This window comes from Natator depressus, chromosome 7 (assembly GCF_965152275.1).
Source record: "Natator depressus isolate rNatDep1 chromosome 7, rNatDep2.hap1, whole genome shotgun sequence".
Taxonomy (NCBI): domain Eukaryota; kingdom Metazoa; phylum Chordata; order Testudines; family Cheloniidae; genus Natator; species Natator depressus.
This window is the reverse complement of record NC_134240.1, coordinates 45,149,470-45,167,614: the sequence shown is the minus strand read 5'-3', so window position 1 is coordinate 45,167,614 and position 18,145 is coordinate 45,149,470. Positions and strand designations below refer to the sequence as shown.

General features: G+C 47.7%; 1 protein-coding gene across 6 annotated transcripts in view; it reads right to left on the bottom strand.

Moving 5' to 3' along the window:
- DOCK3 (dedicator of cytokinesis 3) overlaps nucleotides 1–18,145 on the bottom strand; it is a 628,721-nt gene that overhangs the window by 259,899 nt on the left and 350,677 nt on the right. For all 6 annotated transcript variants that reach the window (XM_074958290.1, XM_074958294.1, XM_074958289.1 and 3 more), the window contains exon 7: nucleotides 11,105–11,189. In XM_074958290.1, coding sequence (XP_074814391.1) covers nucleotides 11,105–11,189 — 85 coding nt within the window. The remainder of the gene's footprint in view (nucleotides 1–11,104; nucleotides 11,190–18,145) is intronic.

The window sequence follows — 18,145 nt, the reverse complement described above, 5'->3', positions numbered from 1 at the left end:
TTTGGGAAGATGGGTATTAAAATGTTGTGGTCCTAGAGAGAGGGGAGAACTTGGGTTCCCTTATTTTAAACTGTGTTATTGAGTCTACAACTCAGTACTTCCATAGTCCACCAAACAGTTATTTAGGCCTGTGAAATTGTAGTTTTACTTCATTGTATGTATCAGTGTATCAATGCCTAAAAATGCTGAAAGTCTGAACTCCTTGAAATGAAGAATTTTTTATAAAACAAATACCTAAGTTCAACATTCTACTATATTATCAATCTACTTTATATCATACTATACCAGGGGTGGGCAAACTACAGCCCGTGAACCGTTTTAAGCTGACCCACGAGCTCACGCTGGGGAGCAGGGTCTGGGGCTTGCCCCGCACCAGCGCTCCAGCGAGGGTGCTGGGTCGGGGGCCACACCACGCAGCTTGGCTCTGCTCCAATGCTCCGGCCAGGGCAGTGGGTCTGGGGCTGCTCCACGTGGCTCCCGGAAGCCGCGGCATGGCCCCGCTCCGGCTCCTACGTGCTCCAATAGCCCCCTCCGGTGCTCCAATGGGAGTGCAGGGGCAGTGCCTGTGGATGGGGCAGCGTGCAGAGCCACCTGGCCGCGCCTCTGCGTAGGACCGGAGAAGGGACATGCCACTGCTTCCGGGAGCTGCTTGAGGTAAATGCCACTCAAGCCCCTGCCCCAGCCCTGGACCCCCTCTCACCCTCCCACCCTCCAAAGCCCTCGGTCCCAGAACGGAGCACCCTCCTGCACCTCTAAATTCCTCATCTCCAGCCCCACCCCAGAACCTGCACCCCCAACCAGGGCCCTCACCCCCTCCCACACCCCAACCCCAATTCTGTGAGCATTCATGGCCCGCCATACAAAAAACGGTTACTTACTTTCTCGTAACTGTTGTTCACGTCCATTCCACATTAGGTGTGCGTGTGCCACGTGCATGAGAGTCAGAAACTTTTCCCCTTAGCAGCTCCCGTAGGGGCCCCCCGAGTAGCACCACTGCGCCATGCATATATACCCCTTTTGGCCCGACCCCCTCCAGTTCTTTCTTGCCGGCGACTCTGACAGAGGGGTAGGAGGGTGGGTGATAGAATGGACGTGAACAACACATCTCGAAGAATAACAGTTACGAGAAAGTAAGTAACCGTTTTTTCTTCTTTGAGTGCTTGTTCACGTCCATTCCACATAAGGTGGATCACAAGCTTACCTCTGGAGGAGGGTAGGAGTCACGGAACAACTGCTTGGAGGACTGCTCTGCCAACCACCGTGTCCTCTCTGGCCTGCTGGTTGACCGCATAGTGGGTCATGAAGGTGTGCAGCAAGGACCAGGTGGCTGCTCTGCAGATCTCCTGGATCGGGACCTGTGCCAGGAACGCTGTGGAAGTCGCTTGCGACCTGGTCGAGTGGGCCGTGACCGCCGGGGCCGGAACACCTGCAAGCTAATAGCACGCCCGGATGCAGCTTTTAATCCAAGACGAAATCCGCTGCGCTGACACTGGTAGACCTTTCATTCTCTCGGCTACAGCCACAAACAGCTGCGTGGATTTGTGAAAGGGCTTGGTGCACTCCAAATAGAATGCCAGCGCTCGATGCACATCCAGGGTGTGCAAGCTGCGGTGACTCGGGTCCGTACGGGGTTTCGGGAAGAACACCGGCAGACAAATGTCCTGGCCCAAATGGAATTGGGAGACCACCTTATGGAGGAACTTGGGGTGCTGCCAGAGCTGTACCTTGTCCTTGTGAAATACTGAATATGGTGGCTCAGAGATGAGGGCCCTCAGTTCGGACACCCTTCTGGCCGAGGTAATGGCAACTAGAAATGCCACCTTCCAAGAAAGGTGGAGGAAAGAACAGGAAGCGAGGGGCTTGAAAGGGGGTCCCATGAGTTTAGAAAGGACCAGGTTAAGGTTCCATGGAGGGACTGGGGGGCGGAAGTACGGAAACACCCTCTCCAACCCTTTAAGGAAACATCCCACCATTGGGTGGGAGAACACCGAGCCCCCCGAGAACCCCGGATGGAAGGCAGAGATGGCCGCCAGGTATACTCTGAATGAGGACAGGGTTAGCCCTTGCTGCTTGAGGTGCAGGAGGTACTCCAGCATGGCCTGCACCGGGCCTGGCATGGCCGCACCTGTCAGGGTTCACACTAACACGAGAACCTTTTCCACTTGGCCATATAGATCACCCTGGTAGAGGCCTTTCTACTGCCAAGCAGAATCTGCTGCATGGGAAGGGAGCACTGGCTCTCCAGGGTGTTTAGCCACAGAGCCTCCACACTGTTAGGTGCAGTGACTGTAGGTGGGGGTGAAGAAGCCGCCCGCCGTCCTGTATAATGAGGTCCCGGTGTAGGGGCAGGACTATTGAGGCCTCCACGGACAGCTCTAGGAGCGATGTGTACCAGTGTTGGCGGGCCCAGGCTGGGGCGATGAGGATCACCGCTGCCCCGTCCCTGCGCACCTTGAGTAGGACCTTGTGTACCAAGGGGAGCAAGGGGAAGGCATACATCAAGGTCCCCTCCATGGGATCACAAACACGTCCGTGAGTGAGCCCGGGCTGCAGCCCTGGAACGAACAGAACCGCGGGCACTGGGCGTTGGCCCTGGTGGCAAACAGGTGTACCCGGGGAAACCCCCACCTGCGGAAGAGCGAAAGCATGACGTCCGCCCTGAGCGTCCACTCGTACATGTGGTACGACCTGCTGAGGGAGTTCGCCAGCTTGTTTTGTACCCCGGGAGATAGGACGTCTCAAGGTGAATTGCGTGGGCTATGCAAAGGTCCCAGAAGAGGAGAGTCTCGCAACAGAGTGGAGAGGAACGAGCCCCGCCCTGTTTGTTTATATAAAACATGGCAGTAGTGTTGTCTGGCAGGCGAGACGAACCGCCCTGAGCTCCTTCACATTGATATGGAGCAACCGCTCTGCTCCAGACCACAATCCCTGTGTCATGAGGTCCCCCAGGTGAGCCCCCCATCCGTGGTCTGACACGTCCGTCACCAGCATCAGGTCCAGTTGTGGGGCGGCAAAGGGGATGCCTTCACAAACCACAGGCTGGGACTGCCACCACAGCAGGGACTCCAGCACATCCCTTGGGGCTGTCACTACCAAGTCCAGGAGGTCCCTGCCTGGGCGGTACACCAGAGCGAGCCACGCCTGCAGAGTCCTGAGTCTCAGTCTGGCATGCCTGACCACGTGTGTGCATGCTGCCATGTGGCCCAGCAACCGCAGGCAGCACCTGGCCATTGTTGGAAACTGGCGCAGGGAGGCCACTGCTTGCTGGATAGCCCAGAATCGGGATACTGGAAGGCTTGCCCTGGCCTGCACCGCGTCCAGGACCCCCTATGAATTCCACTTTCTGCGTGGGTACAAGCGTGGACTCGGGGACGTTGACCAGGAGCCCCAGCTCGTGGAACAATTTCAGGGCCACCTCCACATGGCCCCACACTTCTGCCTTGGATCGGCCCACCAGGAGCCAGTTGTTGAGATATCAGTACACCCTGATTCTCTTCCTCCGTAAGAAGGCTGCCACCACCACCATGCACTTCGTGAATACCTGTGGGGCCGCAGCTAGACCGAACGGGAGAACCACAAACTGGTAATGTTCTTGGCCCACAGTGAAGTGTAGGAACCGCCGATGTGCTGGGTGGATGGCAATATGAAAGTACGCATCCTTCATGTCGAGGGTAATGTACCAGTCCCCCGGATCCAGGGAAGGGATGATGGTGCCCAGAGAAACCATGTGGAACCAGACCTTGACCAGGAACTTGTTGAGCCCACACAGGTCTAGGATGGGGCGAAGGCCCCCTTTGGCCTTGGGGATGAGGAAGTATCGGGAGTAAAACCCCTTCCCCTGTAGGCTGTGCGGCACCGCCTCTACCGCCCCCACCTCTAGCAGCGAGCGGACTTCCTTCTCTAGGAGATGCTCATGAGAGGGGTCCCTGAAGAGGGACGGGGAAGGAGGGTGGCGAACTGCAGTGAGTATCTGTTCCGCACCGTGCGTAAGACCCAACGGTCTGACGTAATGGTGAACCATGCACGGGACAAACGGGACAGGCGGTTCAGGAAACAAAGGGACGGATCCAGTGAGTGGTCTAGTATGCTGTCCTCAAGCGCACCTTCAAAAGCCTGACTTAGTGCCCGGCTGGGGTTTGTGCTGGCCTTGGTTCTGGCCCAGCACATTATTGTTACTGTTGTTGTTGCGCCATCACCTGTTATCCCTGCCTTGCCTACGGTAAGGGTCATGCCTATGGCGAGGCTGGTACTGGTGTTGAGGGGGAGGCTGCAGCTTAAAGGGATTCCTCTGGGTCGCCAGGGTGTGCATACCCAGCGACTTAAGTGTAACTCGAGAGTCCTTAAGGCTGTGCAGCCTTGTGTCTGTCTGGTCCGAGAAGGGCCCAGACCCTTTGAAGGGGAGGTCCTGGAGTGTATTCTGGACCTCAGGCAGCAGGCCTGACTCCTGGAGCACGCTGAGTGCCTCATGACCACCCCTGACATGATTGTTTTAGCTGTCACGTCTGCTGAATCCAGGGAGGCCTGGAGAGAGGTCTTGGCTACTGCCTTGCCCTCGTCCACCAGGGCTGTGAACTCCTGTTGGGAACCTTGCCGGAGGTTGTCCTTAAACGTCCCCACAACCACCCACGAGTTGAAATTGTGCCTGTTGAGGATGGCCTGCTGGTTTGCAATCCTCAACTGAAGGCCCCCAGATGAGTACATCTTTCTGCCAAAAAGGTCCAGGCGTTTTGCCTCCTTGGCCTTAGGGGCCGTTTACTGCTGAGACCACTAGGGAGCATGGACTCGGGTGACAGAACAGGAACTCACAGCCCTTAGATGGGGCAAAGTCCTTTGGCCGTTGGAGCGCTGGAGGCCGGGGTCTGCCATATGGCCTTATAGTTGGACTGAATGGTCTTAATGAGCGGGAGCACTATTCTGGATGGACCTTTGGGGCTCAGAATGTCCACCATGGCGTCCTCAACCGTCTCCTCGGCCTGAAACCGCAAGTTCTGGGTGACCCTGCGCAGCAACTCCTGGTGGGCTCTATGGTCTATTGGTGGAGGGCTGGACACCTCTGTACCCGCCACCGCCTCATCCGGGGATGACAAAGAGGTTAGCTGCTGCTCGACCCCATCGGGTTGGTCCTCCTGCTCCCCTTCTCCCGTGGGAGAGGCCTCTGGCTCGGGCCAGGAGTCCATGGGACGGCACCGGACTCAGTGCCGGTCTCTCCGGTTTATCTTGGGGGGATGCTGGAGGCCTGGATACTGCAGCCTCCAGCACCGTCTGGCATCAGTGTGGGGACCGGGACCGCTGCACTGAGTAACTTGCCCTGGGCGGGGCCCCTTGGCGCTCCTGATAGGCCCAGGGGGTCCAGAAGGGCCAATGGCCTGGTGGCTCCAATTGGGATTGCCAGCCCACCTGAGGGGCCCTGCTGTCTGGGGCCTGGTGCGGGTAGCTATAGTGGCCAAAGTCAGTGCTGGACTGCGGCGACGCCAATCGCGAAGGCCACAGCGGTGCCAATGATCTGTGCCAGCGGGAGAACGAGTGGCTCGTGGCTGAGCGGGAGTGGGAGCGGTACCGGTATACCCGGGACCGGGATCTGGACCGGGACTGGGACCTGTGCTGGCGTTCCCTGGACCGGGACCGTCTGTGGGAGTCCTCTGGCAAGGGCCGTCTCAACTCCTCCTGGTGCCAGTCTCTAGGTAGTGCCGGAGAGCGGTGTGCACTTTCCGGTGCTTCCTCGTGCCTACCCACTCCCGCTGTTGCTACCTCCTTCTGGGCCACTGGCAACTGTGAGTCCACGGAGTCGGAGCTCGACCGGGACCAACTCCAGGAGCGGTGCTGGGACGATGTCCTCAAGTGGCACACCATTGCCGGCTTACCCCTCGACGGCACCCAAAGCGTGGGTGCCAGAGGTTTCTCCCCATATGGGAGGGGGCTTGCCCCTGACAGCTCGATGAGGTCCTTTGCAGCCTCAAAGGTGCCAGGCGTGGAGGGCTGATCCATTATGCCCTCGAGCCCATCGTCCGCACTGAGCTCACTTAGGTCTGGGCTCTGTGGGGCTTGTGCTGCCGGGACCGCCGGTGTCAGCGCCAGTACCACGGCCTTCCCGCTCTTATCGGTGCTCGGGACCTTGGGAGGCGCTGGCCTCCTGTGCGGGGAACGACCGCGCCTTCCTTTCGGCTGCGCCGGGGGCCACACCAGGGAGGACGAGCGGTGCCGGGGCCTAGTCTGGCGCTCTGGGGCAGACAGTTTACGGTGCTTGGCCGGTGCTGGGTCTCTCAACGGCTCCGGGGCACTATGCACCCAGGAAGCCTGAGCTGGCGTTGGGTGCTCTGGGCAAAGTGGCTGCAATGTGGCGTCCATCAACAGCTGCTTTAAATGGAAGTCTCTTTCTTTCCTTGTTCTTGGCTTAAATGCCTTGCTAATCCTACACCATTCAGTTTGATGTCAATCCCCCAGGCAACGTAGACACGAGTTGTGGGGCTCACTACCTGGCATAGGTTTGTGGCACGTGGCACAAGCCTTGAAGCTTTGGCATGTGGCATGCCCCGCGGCCTGGGGCAGGTGCTGGAAGCCTCCAAGCACCTAATCACTTAAGTGTCCACAATAAAGGTATGTTAACTAACTGATAACAAAAAGAAAAGGAGTACTTGTGGCACCTTAGAGACTAACCAATTTATTTGAGCATGAGCTTTCGTGAGCTACAGCTCACTTCATCGGATGCATACTGTGGAAATTGCAGAAGACATTATTATATACACAGACACCATGAAACAATACCTCCTCCCACCCCACTCTCCTGCTGGTAATAGCTTATCTGAAGTGATCATCAAGTTGGGCCATTTCCAGCACAAATCCAGGTTTTCTCACCCTCCGCCCCCCCACAGACAAACTCACTCTCTTGCTGGTAATAGCCCATCCAAAGTGACCACTCTCTTCACAATGTGTATGATAATCAAGGTGGGCCATTTCCTGCACAAATCCAGGTTCTCTCACCCCCTCCAAAAACCACACACACAAACTCACTCTCCTGCTGGTAATAGCCTATCCAAAGTGACCACTCTCCTTACAACGTGCATGAAAATCAAGGTGGGCCATTTCCAGCACAAATCCAGGTTTTCTCACCCCCCCCCCCCACACACACAAACTCACTCTCCTGCTGGCAATAGCTCATCCAAACTGACCACTCTCCCCACAATGTGCATGACAATCAAGGTGGGCCACTTCCAGCATAAATCCAAGTTTAACCAGAAGGCCGGGGGGGGGGGTAGGAAAAAACAAGGGGAAATAGTCTACCTTGCATAATGACTTGGCCACTCCCAGTCTCTATTTAAGCCTAAATTAATAGTATCCAATTTGCAAATGAATTCCAATTCAGCAGTTTCTCGCCGGACTCTGGATTTGAAGTTTTTTTGTTGTAAGATAGCGACCTTCATGTCTCTGATTGCGTGACCAGAGAGACTGAAGTGTTCTCCGACTGGTTTATGAATGTTATAATTCTTGACATCTGATTTGTGTCCATTTATTCTTTTACGTAGAGACTGTCCAGTTTGACCAATGTACATGGCAGAGGGGCATTGCTGGCACATGATGGCATATATCACATTGGTGGATGTGCAGGTGAACGAGCCTCTGATAGTGTGGCTGATGTTATTAGGCCCTGTGATGGTGTCCCCTGAATAGATATGTGGGCACAGTTGGCAACGGGCTTTGTTGCAAGGATAGGTTCCTGGGTTAGTGGTTCTGTTGTGTGGTATGTGGTTGTTGGTGAATATTCGCTTCAGGTTGGGGGCTGTCTGTAGGCAAGGACTGGTCTGTCTCCCAAGATTTGTGAGAGAGTTGGGTCATCCTTCAGGATAGGCTGTAGATCCTTGATAATGCGTTGGAGGGGTTTTAGTTGGGGGCTGAAGGTGACGGCTAGTGGCGTTCTGTTATTTTCTTTGTTAGGCCTGTCCTGTAGTAGGTGACTTCTGGGAACTCTTCTGGCTCTATCAATCTGTTTCTTCACTTCCGCAGGTGGGTATTGTAGTTGTAAGAATGCTTGACAGAGATCTTGTAGGTGTTTTTCTCTCTCTGAGGGGTTGGAGCAAATGCGGTTGTATCGCAGAGCTTGGCTGTAGACGATGGATCGTGTGGTGTGGTCAGGGTGAAAGCTGGAGGCATGTAGGTAGGAATAGCGGTCAGTAGGTTTCCGGTATAGGGTGGTGTCTATGTGACCATTGTTTATTAGCACTGTAGTGTCCAGGAAATGGATCTCTTGTGTGGACTGGACCAGGCTGAGGTTGATGGTGGGATGGAAATTGTTGAAATCATGGTGGAATTCCTCAAGGGCTTCTTTTCCATGGGTCCAGATGATGAAGATGTCATCAATATAGCGCAAGTAGAGTAGGGGCGTTAGGGGACGAGAGTTGAGGAAGCGTTGTTCATTATGCAAGTATGCATCCGATGAAGTGAGCTGTAGCTCACGAAAGCTCATGCTCAAATAAATTGGTTAGTCTCTAAGGTGCCACAAGTAGTCTGTATTCGCAAAAAGAAAAGGAGTAACACGGCTGTTACTCTGATAACTGATAACAGCTACTCTAAAGGCTAAGGGACTGCTCTTCTACAAGAGAGAAAGAGAGGTTGTTCCAGCCGCCACGGATGGTAAGAAGGAACTGGAGTGGGTCGGTCCGGCAGGGGTATATATGCAAGGCGCAGTGGTGCCACTCGGGGGGCCCCACCGGAAACCGCTAAGGGAAAAAGTTTTTGATGCTCGTGCACGCAGTGCGCGCACCTAATGTGGAATGGACGTGAACAAGCACTCGAAGAAGAATTTCTATTCTCCGATGTGGCCCTTAGGCCAAAAAGTTTGCCCACCCCTGTACTATACTATCAGGAAAAGGGTATAAACATTTCCAGTGAAATGCACGGTATTTTTGCTTTGTTTAGTTTAACGATATTGCCTCCATCCTTGATTATGTTCACGATGAAATGGTTTTGTTTAAATTAATGTATTCCATAGTCCCTCATATCCAGCCTCTCTCTGAGTTCAAGTACCTGTAATACGCATCATCTTGCTCAGGCAAAGAGGTATATTTTTAATGTGAGCCCCTTATTAAAAAACTGGCAGCTGACCTGTCACCAAATCCATCATAACATCTCTGTGGCATTTTGTGAATACGAAGAATAGAAATTTGCAATTTCATCAAATAGTAGCTCTCCTGAATGTACTGGACACATGCACAAATTCTTGATGGACTTCTTGCTCCAGAAGGTATATTTACTAGAGGAGGCCTAATGCTAATCAACTCTATATCTTGCTACCAGTGTGATCTTACAACATCCAAAGAATGTCAACTGTTAGTATTTGCATCTAGTGTTTGATGAATACTGTTGCTGATTATTTGGTATTCAATTAAATGGTAAAAAAGTGGTTCTGTCCAATCCACAGCACCTATTAAACAAAATTAATGCCCACTTAAGATGATTTCAGGGACTTGTAATCTTTTGCATGTTCTCAACTGATTAAGGACAGTCTGAGAGAAGCCCATGATATATTCAACAGGACTAACAATGACGTGTGATTTTACATTCCCAAAGTAGGATTTTATTTATTTGTAGAAGGCTATAGAGGTCAACCTGTTTTCCAGTCAGACCATGTTGTTATCGGTCAGTATGGCATTCTGAAACTTCTGCCTGGTGCATGGGGCTTTAAAGTGAGAAAAACAACAATTTGTGAGCAAGATACTAACAAACTGGGTGTTATGACAGATCCTGTAGTACTTCCTCACCTTATAGAACACTAGCAGGTCTTATAGCCACAGCATATAAATGGCAGATTTCTCTATATAATATCTGAAGCATAAATAAATAAAAATAAGAAAATAAATGAGTAGGATGGGAATTGCTGCTGGGTCTGGAGTATTGACATGAGAATGGCGGAGACTGTTGCATTATAATGTTATTGCTATAGCTACGCCTGATTGTTTTGTCTCTCTCTTCATGAAGTCCTAAAAGCCTTAAATTCAGTAGCTCCCCTACTGGTATGGTATGTCTCCACTGTAGCTGAAGGTGTAATTTCCATATCTGTGCTAGCTGCACAGAGTACAAGCCCTTCTGAAAACCTAGGTATGTACTCAGGATGGCTAGCCCATCCCACTACCAGAGAACCTGTGGCTACTGTGCAATTGTTAGCAAGCTAGTTCAATGAGAGCTAATGCAGCTACGTCTACCTAAACTGGAAATTACACCTCCAGTTCCAGTATAGACATACCCTAGTGCTTTTTCCACAGGTGCCCAGATGAATGTGTCAAGCAAACAGATTAAACTGCAGATGGGCTGAAATCACATTCTAAGCCACCAGCTAGGTTTCGAAACCAATGCCAAGTTATTATTGATTCTCCAGAACTGGTTTGTATACTCCATTTATATTTTACTAGAGCTATTCAACATTCTTCTCTTTCCCAGCCCTTCTTTCTCTCCATTTTGCCAAATTTATAGAAAATTATGTCCTTCGAACAAGAAAATATGGGTTGTTTTAACTAACAAGTTAGAGTAATAAAGACAAATAAAGACAGTAACTACCAGAATAATCAATGAGTTAAAGAGATAAAAGAAATGCCAAATTTAATCTACAACGTAGTCAGTGAATCACGAAAATAAAGGGAAAGAATAAAATTAACATAGCTAGTGTAATAAAACCTCATAGAAAAAGCCTCTTTTCCTATTGAAAAGCAGAACTTGATAAATCAAGCATGTTGTGGTACATATATGCCTAGTCTAGTGATCACACAGAGAAAAACACTTATTATAGACCACTCTCAGGAAAGAACCCTGACATCACTATTTACCTGATTTTTCATTTAAAAAAAAGTTCAGATTGAAAACAATGAGACTCTGTGAAGCTGGAAGCTTTATAGAGTGATATGTAACAAACCCAGAAATACCCATCTTTCATAGCATCAGCTAAGGACGAGCACCAATCGCTCGCCTTCTCCCCCACCAATATTAGTAATGTTGGAAACAATATAAAAATGATTTAATTCCCCCTCCCCTCACCCAAACAAGCAACATAAATAAGAAAAGGAAAATCTCTTCCCCGTGCTTATACACAAACAAAGGACTTTCACCTTAGGTTTCTTACCATTTTATAAAGATCTGAAATGCTGATCTGATCTGAATCCACCACCTCAAAGTCCTTCCGAGGAACTAGATCCAGGCCCAAATGTCTATGAAAGAGAAAGGCAGATGGAACAACTGTTAGTACATCTATCTACTCTACATGCACACATAGGAACAATGACACTTGAACCTCTAAGGTGCATGCTATCCTTCAAGTACTGTTGGTTTTCAACATAGATAATCCTTTTAAATATAAAAATGAAAAACAAAAGCAGACAAAAACATAGGGTCAAGCTCCTCATATAGTGTAAATTAGCTGGCTCCACTAACTTCAATGGAGCTATCCCAATGTATATCAGCTGAGGATCTGGGCCACTATGTTGATGCAATGGGATGGGTGAGTTAATTTCACAAAAGTTGGGAAATTTAGAGTTAAGGTTCCCACCCACACAATTTCAGCAGGTTCTTTTGTTACATGATTAAACAACATATATAGAGTAACAAAGAATGTTCATGTATGTATATATATTTTAAAAATAGTATTCAATTCAATTTACTTTTGCAGTCCAATTGGAGGAGGACTAGAAAAAAAATCGCTTTCTTTCCATTTTAAGGTTTGCTTTGCCAACTAGTATATCACATTGTTTCAGTATTGAGTAATCTTTTAATAAAAGGCAGACATGCAAGGAAACAGCATAGGATGCTTTAGGAAATTCATTCTGAACGTCATGACTCTTGTGCAACTAAAACCCAACCTTAACACTGAGTAATTTATTTATTTTGCAAAACAGGGTCCAGTGGTTTCAATGGGCTGAAAAGCTGTCTTACTTGGCAAGCTGAGTCCCCTAGAGTGTAAGGCATTTCTCCGCATAGCTAAGGAAGCAGCATTGCTATGTTTTAGCTATCAGCAGCATCCAGAATGGCCGACTGGGGCATTTGGCTATGAGGCACAAAACTCACTCCCAATGAATCAGGCAGGACTCAAGAGATTTTTTTTTTATGGTCCTAAATTATCTATTCACAGAAGCACTGTACAGCCCTCTTTCATTTATACCATTGGAAGACAGTTGTTAAAAAGTGCTATAATTTTTAAAAAACTACTGCAGATAGGCAAACAACAATTTTCAAACCCTCATATCTTTGCCAGATACAATTAGATTTACACCAGGACATTGAAGGCAATCTTCCTTCCAGGTATTACCTGTCAAATGTCAATTTCTACTCTAAGCACACTTTGGAGCTAATCATTTTAAAAATGGTGGCACAATTTATTTATGCTTTTTAATAATAGGAAATGTATATTTTTCACCACTGTCTTCATTCTCAAAAATGGCTAACCTGTTTTTGCTGAAACTTACCAAATATATTTCACCTTTGTACAGACCAAAAGATGAAAAATGTTGACCTTCATTAGCAACTGAAAATGGGGGTTTATAATAGAACTGTTTAGGCAATCTTAAAATGTGCTGCCACTAGAGTGCCAGATATAATCAACGATATAGTGTTTATATTTTAAGTATAATATGCATTGATGTCAGCATGTAGAAATTATGGTGATTAGTGTTGGGACGGTGCCAAATTATTATTGTGAATTGCTGTGTTTGATATGAATCAATGTAGTAAACATGAGTTTATTATGGCTGGGTACGTCTGAATTTGCTAGAGGATTCTGGGAGCAGGGTACTCTTAGCATCAGATAGTTGATATGGAAATTTACTGAAAGTGCTGGAATTGGTTAATCAAAGGCTCTATCTGTGTGTGTGGGTTTCAACATGGAACTTTGAAACATATCAGCCGATGGCCAGCTCACAAAAGTAAATATGTAGAAGACACGGGATCAGTGAGCTTGGTATAGGCCAATCTGGGTCAAAATGACCCTTTAGGATGGCACCGCGCCAAGAGCTCAAGTGAATGATTAATGAGAGGGTAAACATCAACTGATCTTTGGTCTCTGTCCATTTTGCAGTCCCTTCTTAAATATTAATTTAAAAAAACAGTAATGGAACACCCAACAGGGCATATTTCTGCGACATGTGACTCCTTTGAGAACAAGAGGTATAAATGCTAAGCAGAGTTAGTCAGTTCCCCAATTAACATCTGAAGAGGTCTGTGACGCTGTGAGATAGAGGGTCTCAGGGTAGCCAACACCTTGCTATGAGGGACTTTTGTAGGACTTTGGAACCAGAGGCCCTTGGGGTAACCAAGACCCTGCTTCAGGGGACATTTGACAGACCAACTACCTGAAAGGGGAAGAGAAGAGAAGAAAAGAAGTCTCCATCTAGAACCGGTAGCTCTATCTGCCTTGTTTGCCAGTCAGGATACTGTGTAAGGCCAACATTATTACTGAGGGTTTACGCTTGGGGAATTGAGGCGTATAAGGAAGATGTATTATATAACCTTTTACTGCTTGTGTGATTCTTTCTCAAATAAACTGCTGTGCATTGTGCAAACTGAATGTGAATTTTCATTGGTACAGGTAACAATCTGTCCAGCTGTGGGCCATTAAAGATCTGTTTCAACAATTAGCATCATATAAATACCATAGATTAGAAAGTTTTCCTGAGTCTAAAAGGCCAATGCATACACATGTTAAAATGTATAAGAAGTGATCCCTCCCAAACATGTGGATCTCAGGTGACAAAAAATAAACAGATGCTTTCTAATATTATTATCAAAAGAACAGAATACATAGAACTATCCTTTATGCGGAGTTACAGACTACCATTACGGCATTACAGGAAAGGCTGCCAAAGCTGATGACTGTTTAAAACTGTTCCATTCTCATGATTTCAACTCTCTTTGGAACTGCCAACTCAAACAGTGGCAGGATATGTTATTCAGTATATGACAAAGATGCTGTCAAGGTTCCTTCCCCACTCTGAACTCTAGGGTACAGATGTGGGGACCTGCATGAAAGACCCTTTAAGCTTATTCTTACCAGCTTAGGTTAAAACTTCCTCAAGGTACAAACTTTGCCTTGTCCTTGAATCCCATGCTGCCACCACCAAGCGTTTTAAACAAAGAACAGGGAAAGAGCCCACTTGGAGACGTCTTCCCGCAAAAGATCCCCCTGAGCCCTACACCCCCTTTCCTGGGGAAGGCTTGATAAGAATCCTCACCAATTTGTACAGGTGAACACAGACCCAAACCCTTGGATCTTAAGAACAATGAAAAATCAATCAGGTTCTTAAAAGAAGAATTTTAATTCAAGAAAAGGTTAAAGAAAAGGTAAAAGAATCACCTCTGTAAAATCAGGATTGTAAATACCTTACAGGGTAACAGAAAGGTGGTTACCCTTCCCTTTATATTTATGACAGATCATAGAATCATAGAATATCAGGGTTGGAAGGGACCTCAGGAGGTCATCCAGTCCAACCCCCTGCTCAAAGCAGGACCAATCCCCAATCAAATCATCCCAGCCAAGGCTTTGTCAAGAATCACCTTAAAAACTTCCAAGGAAGGAGATTCTACCACCTCCCTAGGTAACGCATTCCAGTGTTTCACCACCCTCCTAGTGAAAAAGTTTTTCCTAATATCCAACCTAAACCTCCCCCACTGCAACTTGAGACCATTACTCCTTGTCCTGTCCTCTTCTACCACTGAGAATAGTCTAGAACCATCCTCTCTGGAACCACCTCTCAGGTAGTTGAAAGCAGCTATCAAATCCCCCCTCATTCTTCTCTTCTGCAGACTAAACAATCCCAGTTCCCTCAGCCTCTCCTCATAAGTCATGTGTTCCAGACCCCTAATCATTTTTGTTGCCCTTCGCTGGACTCTCTCCAATTTATCCACATCCTTCTTGTAGTGTGGGGCCCAAAACTGGACACACTACTCCAGATGAGGCCTCACCAATGTCGAATAGAGGGGAACGATCACGTCCCTCGATCTGCTCGCTATGCCCCTACTTATACATCCCAAAATGCCATTGACCTTCTTGGCAACAAGGGCACACTGCTGACTCATATCCAGCTTCTCGTCCACTGTAACCCCTAGGTCCTTTTCCGCAGAACTGCTGCCTAGCCATTCGGTCCCTAGTCTGTAGCTGTGCATTGGGTTCTTCCGTCCTAAGTGCAGGACCCTGCACTTATCCTTATTGAACCTCATCAGGTTTCTTTTGGCCCAATCCTCCAATTTGTCTAGGTCCCTCTGTATCCTATCTCTGCCCTCCAGCGTATCTACCACTCCTCCCAGTTTAGTATCATCCGCAAATTTGCTGAGAGTGCAATCCACACCATCCTCCAGATCATTTATGAAGATGTTGAACAAAACCGGCCCCAGGACTGACCCCTGGGGCACTCCACTTGACACCGGCTGCCAACTAGACATGGAGCCATTGATCACTACCCGTTAAGCCCGACAATCTAGCCAACTTTCTACCCACCTTATAGTGCATTCATCCAGCCCATATTTCTTTAACTTGCTGACAAGAATACTGTGGGAGACCGTGTCAAAAGCTTTGCTAAAGTCAAGAAACAATACATCCACTGCTTTCCCTTCATCCACAGAATCAGTAATCTCATCCTAGAAGGCGATTAGATTAGTCAGGCATGACCTTCCCTTGGTGAATCCATGCTGACTGTTCCTGATCACTTTCCTCTCGTGTAAGTGCTTCAGGATTGATTCCTTGAGGACCTGCTCCATGATTTTTCCGGGGACTGAGGTGAGGCTGACTGGCCTATAGTTCCCAGGATCCTCCTTCTTCCCTTTTTTAAAGATTGGCACTACATTAGCCTTTTTCCAGTCATCTGGGACTTCCCCCGTTCGCCACGAGTTTTCAAAGATAATGGCCAATGGCTCTGCAATCACATCCGCCAATTCCTTTAGCACTCTCGGATGCAACTCGTCCGGCCCCATGGACTTGTGCACGTCCAGCTTTTCTAAATAGTCCCTAACCACCTCTTTCTCCACAGAGGGCTGGCCATCTACTCCCCATGTTGCGATGCCCAGCGCAGCAGTCTGGGAGCTGTCCTTGTTAGTGAAGATAGAGGCAAAAAAAGCATTGAGCACATTAGCTTTTTCCACATCCTCTGTCACTAGGTTGCTTCCCTCATTCAGTAAGGGGCCCACACTTTCCTTGGCTTTCTTCTTGTTGCCAACGTACCTGAAGAAACCCTTCTTGTTACTCTTGACATCTCTTGCTAGCTGCAGCTCCAGGTGCGATTTGGCCCTCCTGATTTCATTCCTACATGCCCGAGCAATATTTTTATACTCTTCCCTGGTCATATGTCCAACCTTCCACTTCTTGTAAGCTTCTTTTTTATGTTTAAGATCCGCTAGGATTTCACCATTAAGCCAAGCTGGTCGCCTGCCATATTTACTATTCTTTCGACTCATCGGGATGAGATGCTATCCTCTGGTTAATAACATTTGACACAACAGCCATAGTAGCACGCTGAAACTATTACCTTTGAAACTTATTTGGTACTCTAAATTTAGTAAAATCTTCTAACACCATGGATTTCCAGTCTAGAGGATTCTCATCCTCTAATGCTATGGTAATCCTGCACAGTACCTACTCCCAATGAGCTCATACCTGTGTGCAGTGCCACAGTAACTGAATTAAACCTTTTTCTACTAGCTCTTAAGAGCCTAACATGTTCTTATCTGTAATGCGGGTTGAAGTTCAATCCATATTATGTAAAATGTTTAATTGGGTTGATAAGACCTGCTCTGTGCAGGGTCAGATGACACAATGCTTAAAATGCCAGAAACCATCAATAGGCCATTCACCCTAAAGTTCCCACTGTTGCTAGCAGTGATGGCCCTGAGGCAGATTAATCAACAGAAGGAAATTTTTTGGAAAAGTTCCCTGGTACAGATGAGAATTAGATGACATGGAGCTCCATTTATTGGGCAGTTCCCTCTGCATAGGACTTTCTCTTTCTACTTTTGCCTCATAGTCTGATTATTCTTTGAAGCAGTTCTGTAAGTAAGTCACTTAGGAAAAATTCCTGAGATGACAGACAGCTTCTGTGAATGACATCAGTGTTGGACAAAGTCAGTATTGAATTGGCAGGAGTTTGTGAAAGTCTCTTTTTCCGTGGAGCCAGATTTTGGACCCTGTAAAGGAGAGTTTTAGCTTTCTTTGAAAACAATATTTAAATCTTTGGCCCTTTTCCTTGCAAAGATTATCTCAAAAAAGAAACTGACATAAAGCAGTGCTAAACAATTGCTAAGACTGAAGGGAACTATGCAGCTGGGCTTCATCTTCTGATTTAGCTGGGGTTGGTCCTGCTTTGAGCAGGGGGTTGGACTAGATGCCCTCCTGAGGTCTCTTCCAACTCTAATCTTCTATGATTCTGCAGTAGGAGTTTGAGTGGGAACGTAAAAACCCATCCCCAAAAGATTTTATTAAAACACAAGTCAGTTAAGTTTGCGTTATATTTCAAGATATGACCTCAATAACAATCCCCACAATCTTCATGGATTCATAGATTCCAAGGCCAGAAAGGACCATTAGATTATTTAGTCTGACCTCCTGTAAAACAGAAATCATAGAATTTCATCCAGTTACCCCTGTATTAAGCCTAATAATGTGTGTTTGACTAAAGCCAAAAAGGCAACCCGCACTGGTGTAAAGACAATAAAAGATGGGGAATCCACCACTTCCCTTGGTTGGTTGTTCCTCACTGTTAAAAACGTGTGTTCTAATTTCAATTTTTATTTATTTGGCTAATTTCTAATTTCAATTTATCTGGCTTTAACACCCAGTTATTGATTTTTATTGTGTTAGATTAAAGTGACCTTTAGTACCCAGTACATTCTCACCATGAAGCTACTTAGACACACATCTTAAATTAGCCTATAAAAAGTGGTATGATAATTGGGGAGAGAAACTGATTATATTTAGAGGTAGGCTGCAAAAATTTGTTTGACAACCTTTCCAAAAATGGTTGGCTCTGATTGTTAAAATTTTCAGCCCCAAGTAAGATCATTATTGTTGTGACCATGGAAACTACTGTAAAAGGAATCCCTTCGTGGATGCTGTCAAGGCTGATTCCCCACTCTGGCACTTTGACTGCAGAAGGTGGGGGCCTGCAAGGATTCTAAAAATTAATACTGG